This window comes from Poecilia formosa, unplaced genomic scaffold, assembly GCF_000485575.1.
Source record: "Poecilia formosa unplaced genomic scaffold, Poecilia_formosa-5.1.2 Scaffold2534, whole genome shotgun sequence".
Taxonomy (NCBI): Eukaryota; Metazoa; Chordata; class Actinopteri; order Cyprinodontiformes; family Poeciliidae; genus Poecilia; species Poecilia formosa.
Genome location: NW_006802473.1, coordinates 3,427 through 6,291, shown reverse-complemented (window position 1 = coordinate 6,291; position 2,865 = coordinate 3,427). Strand labels below are relative to the sequence as shown.

Below are 2,865 nucleotides of genomic sequence, written 5' to 3'. Positions count from 1 at the left end.
GAACATATGTGTGATAAAACAACATTTAGCATGTTACTTATTATGGGACGCTGTGGATGGAGGTTGTGTGGCAGGTAGTGGGCCAAGGTCATCTCCCAGGCATCCACAAATCGGACATTCACTCCTTTAAATATTGTCCTGAGTATTTTGTCACGTTGAATAGAAAACCAGTCACTGTTGGTCAGAGTCTCGTAGAGGGACAGCGCTTTGGGGTTCGCGGTCCTGATGATGACCAGCGTACCTGGAGCTCTGGTCAGCAGCCGCTCCACTGCCCTCCGTATGCTCAGCAGGCGCCGGATGTAGACCTCAACAGGGAAAGTGCTGAAGTGCGACCAAACTCCAATAACTATAGCCGTGTTTTCACCTCCAACCAAACCATCCAGTTCGTTGGCAATGTATCGTGCCTGACTGACCGGCAAGTTACCGAAACGGATGGGAGGAGCGTGGCAGCGGAACGTCACCAAGATGTTCTTAGCGTAATTCAAGGCCATAAAAGGTCCTGTCTGCGTTCGACTTTTCAGGTCAAACTTCTTTAGATCTGAAATCGTGAAAAAGAGCAGATTAGACTGTAACATGAACCAATTTCAGTTGTTACTAGACATTTCTATTGGGCGTCTACCTGGTGCTGCTGAGATTAAATATTCAAACCACTGCCTGATGGTGGAGTCTCCATACAGGTGGAGCACCTTGCCACTCAAACACTGGCTAATTGCAGAGTTGTTAGTAAGCTGGTGAACTGTGGTGCCATCTAGTGCTCGCCAAATCCCATGGTAATAATAACCAGCAGGTTGAGTGTTCACACTTCCCCCTAAAGTCAGAAAGAAGGTTAAAAAGATTAGCCAAGAAGAAAATCAAGGCCAAAAACAGTATTTTTAAAGACTGTTTGTGTTATTGTATTTTTACACAATTAGACCAAATTTACCTGATGTGTTTGTGGGAACTGTTTCATTCAGAACTGGAAGAAAATAATTTTGAAGGGTTAGTGATTTCACTATTGTGATCGTAGGTATTTTCATTCCAGCTGAAAAAATCTATTCTGCAGTAGTTATGGTAAATCCACGTTTACATAACGTAACATGCGTATGTCACTAAGTACATACAACATGAGTATGTACCCCATGTGCTCTGGTGTACTTCACTCTGCTGGCGGACTCAATGCAGAATCAAACTGGGCGTCCGTTGGACATGTCCGCTCAGAGCTACATTTTTACAGCCACATACATACATCTTTAGTTGCACAGTAAGCTGCTTTGTGCAAAACCGTTTTCACATTGGGCTGATGATGTTGAACGTTGGTGCAAACAGTCCAAAGGACACACAGCAGCCAGACTGCCACTTGACTGACAGCTGTGCGGTGGCTGGTGGAGCCACCTGGTGGAGAAGGAATGGGGCTGGGCAGCGAACTACATCATCAAACTTGTTTATCTATCAAGACTGTGGAAAATACAGAAACATTACCTTTTAGTTTGGGTAAAATAGTGATGTTGGAAGACCCTGATGCTCGAATGAAGACTTTCATATTTACACCCCTGTAGCACAGCACAGAAAATATATGAAACATCTTCACTTCCAGTGGATTCTTGAACTGAATATGATGTATTTTGATCCAAGCATGTTAAAGAAAACCTCTGGAGGATTCAAAGGCATCAGTTTATTATCTTCCAGTGGTGCTATACGTGGGTGACAGAGCTTGACTCACAGACTCTGTTCTAATTTGTCTGTCATATTCTTTGCTGGCCAGTTAAGTTCTTTTATCATATTTTCATATTATGGAGTTCCTTAGTGCTTTAATTTGCAGGCATGTTGGAACAAGAAACACCTTTCCCTTTTAGTTTGGTCTCTACAAAGTAGGGAGGATACAACTGTATAAAAGGCTCAAGGAAAAATAACAACCAACAAAAAAAATCCAGCCTCACTCAGTAGAATTCTACCTGAACCAAACTTTAGATTTCACACAGGGCAGCCAAGGAAGTGTCATTGTGCTACTAATTGCAGACCTGAGTCTTATTTGATTTCCAGACAGAAAGGCTTGATGGAACACGACTCCACAACTCTGGGTTTCAGCAGCAGGGAGGTTTAAATCCATCCAGAGGTTTTTACTATACTTGATGATGTACAGCTTGGATTCATAAAAAACAATCAAGTCAATTTGTCAGTTGCATGAAGCCTCACACCCTGAGGCTGTGTTGCCTGTCTTTTTCAGTTTCTTCCTCTTTGCTATAATAATGTACCACTGGAAGCTCAAGCCATTCTTACACAGTTGTTTGTAGAATCACTCTACATTCCTAGGTGCTGAATTTTACACACTTGTTACACACTTTTTGGATCGATCCGGTATCATAATTACACAATGGAATTCACAGGCGCCGTCATTGCGTGACTCTGTGGCTCAAGATTGATCAGTTGGCATGTTTACAGAGACTCTTCCTGGTTAGTGATGATACTGATTCTACGTGGCTCTGCAGAGTTGGCATTCAATAATGAAACGCGACACAAGAGGGAATTTCATTTTGCAGGGAACAAAAGAGGGGAGGGCTCAACGTTACAATTTAATCAATTATGACCTGAACATGCCTTAGTACCTGTCATCTTGTGAAAGTTGGTCTGGCCACAATGCAAACTGGTTTGTACATTTGAGTCATGCCACATTTTGCACTGTTAAGGTGCAGTGGTATAAGGTGAAGAGCTTTCTTTGAACGCTCTTTAAATGTTTTTGTCTGGACAATAACGTCTCCTGCAATTTGATGTTCAATTTCCCGCTGTGGAAAGACAAGGAAACAACATTTCATTGATAATTTTATACATTTAAATTTCCTGTCAACTCAATGGAAAGAAATGATGAAAGGAGTTGCTATTCAATCCCCA

General features: G+C 42.2%; 1 protein-coding gene across 1 annotated transcript; it reads right to left on the bottom strand.

Moving 5' to 3' along the window:
* Positions 1–5: 5 nt before the first annotated feature.
* Positions 6–1,525, bottom strand: LOC103133295 (NXPE family member 3-like; the record flags this gene model as incomplete). Its single annotated transcript, XM_016667823.1, has 4 exons — positions 1,459–1,525; positions 923–955; positions 620–808; positions 6–538 (listed from the first exon to the last, which is right to left on the bottom strand). Coding segments are annotated over exons 1-4 (816 nt in total), but the record flags the coding sequence as incomplete, so codon positions are not given.
* Between the last annotated feature and the right edge of the window lie 1,340 nt (positions 1,526–2,865).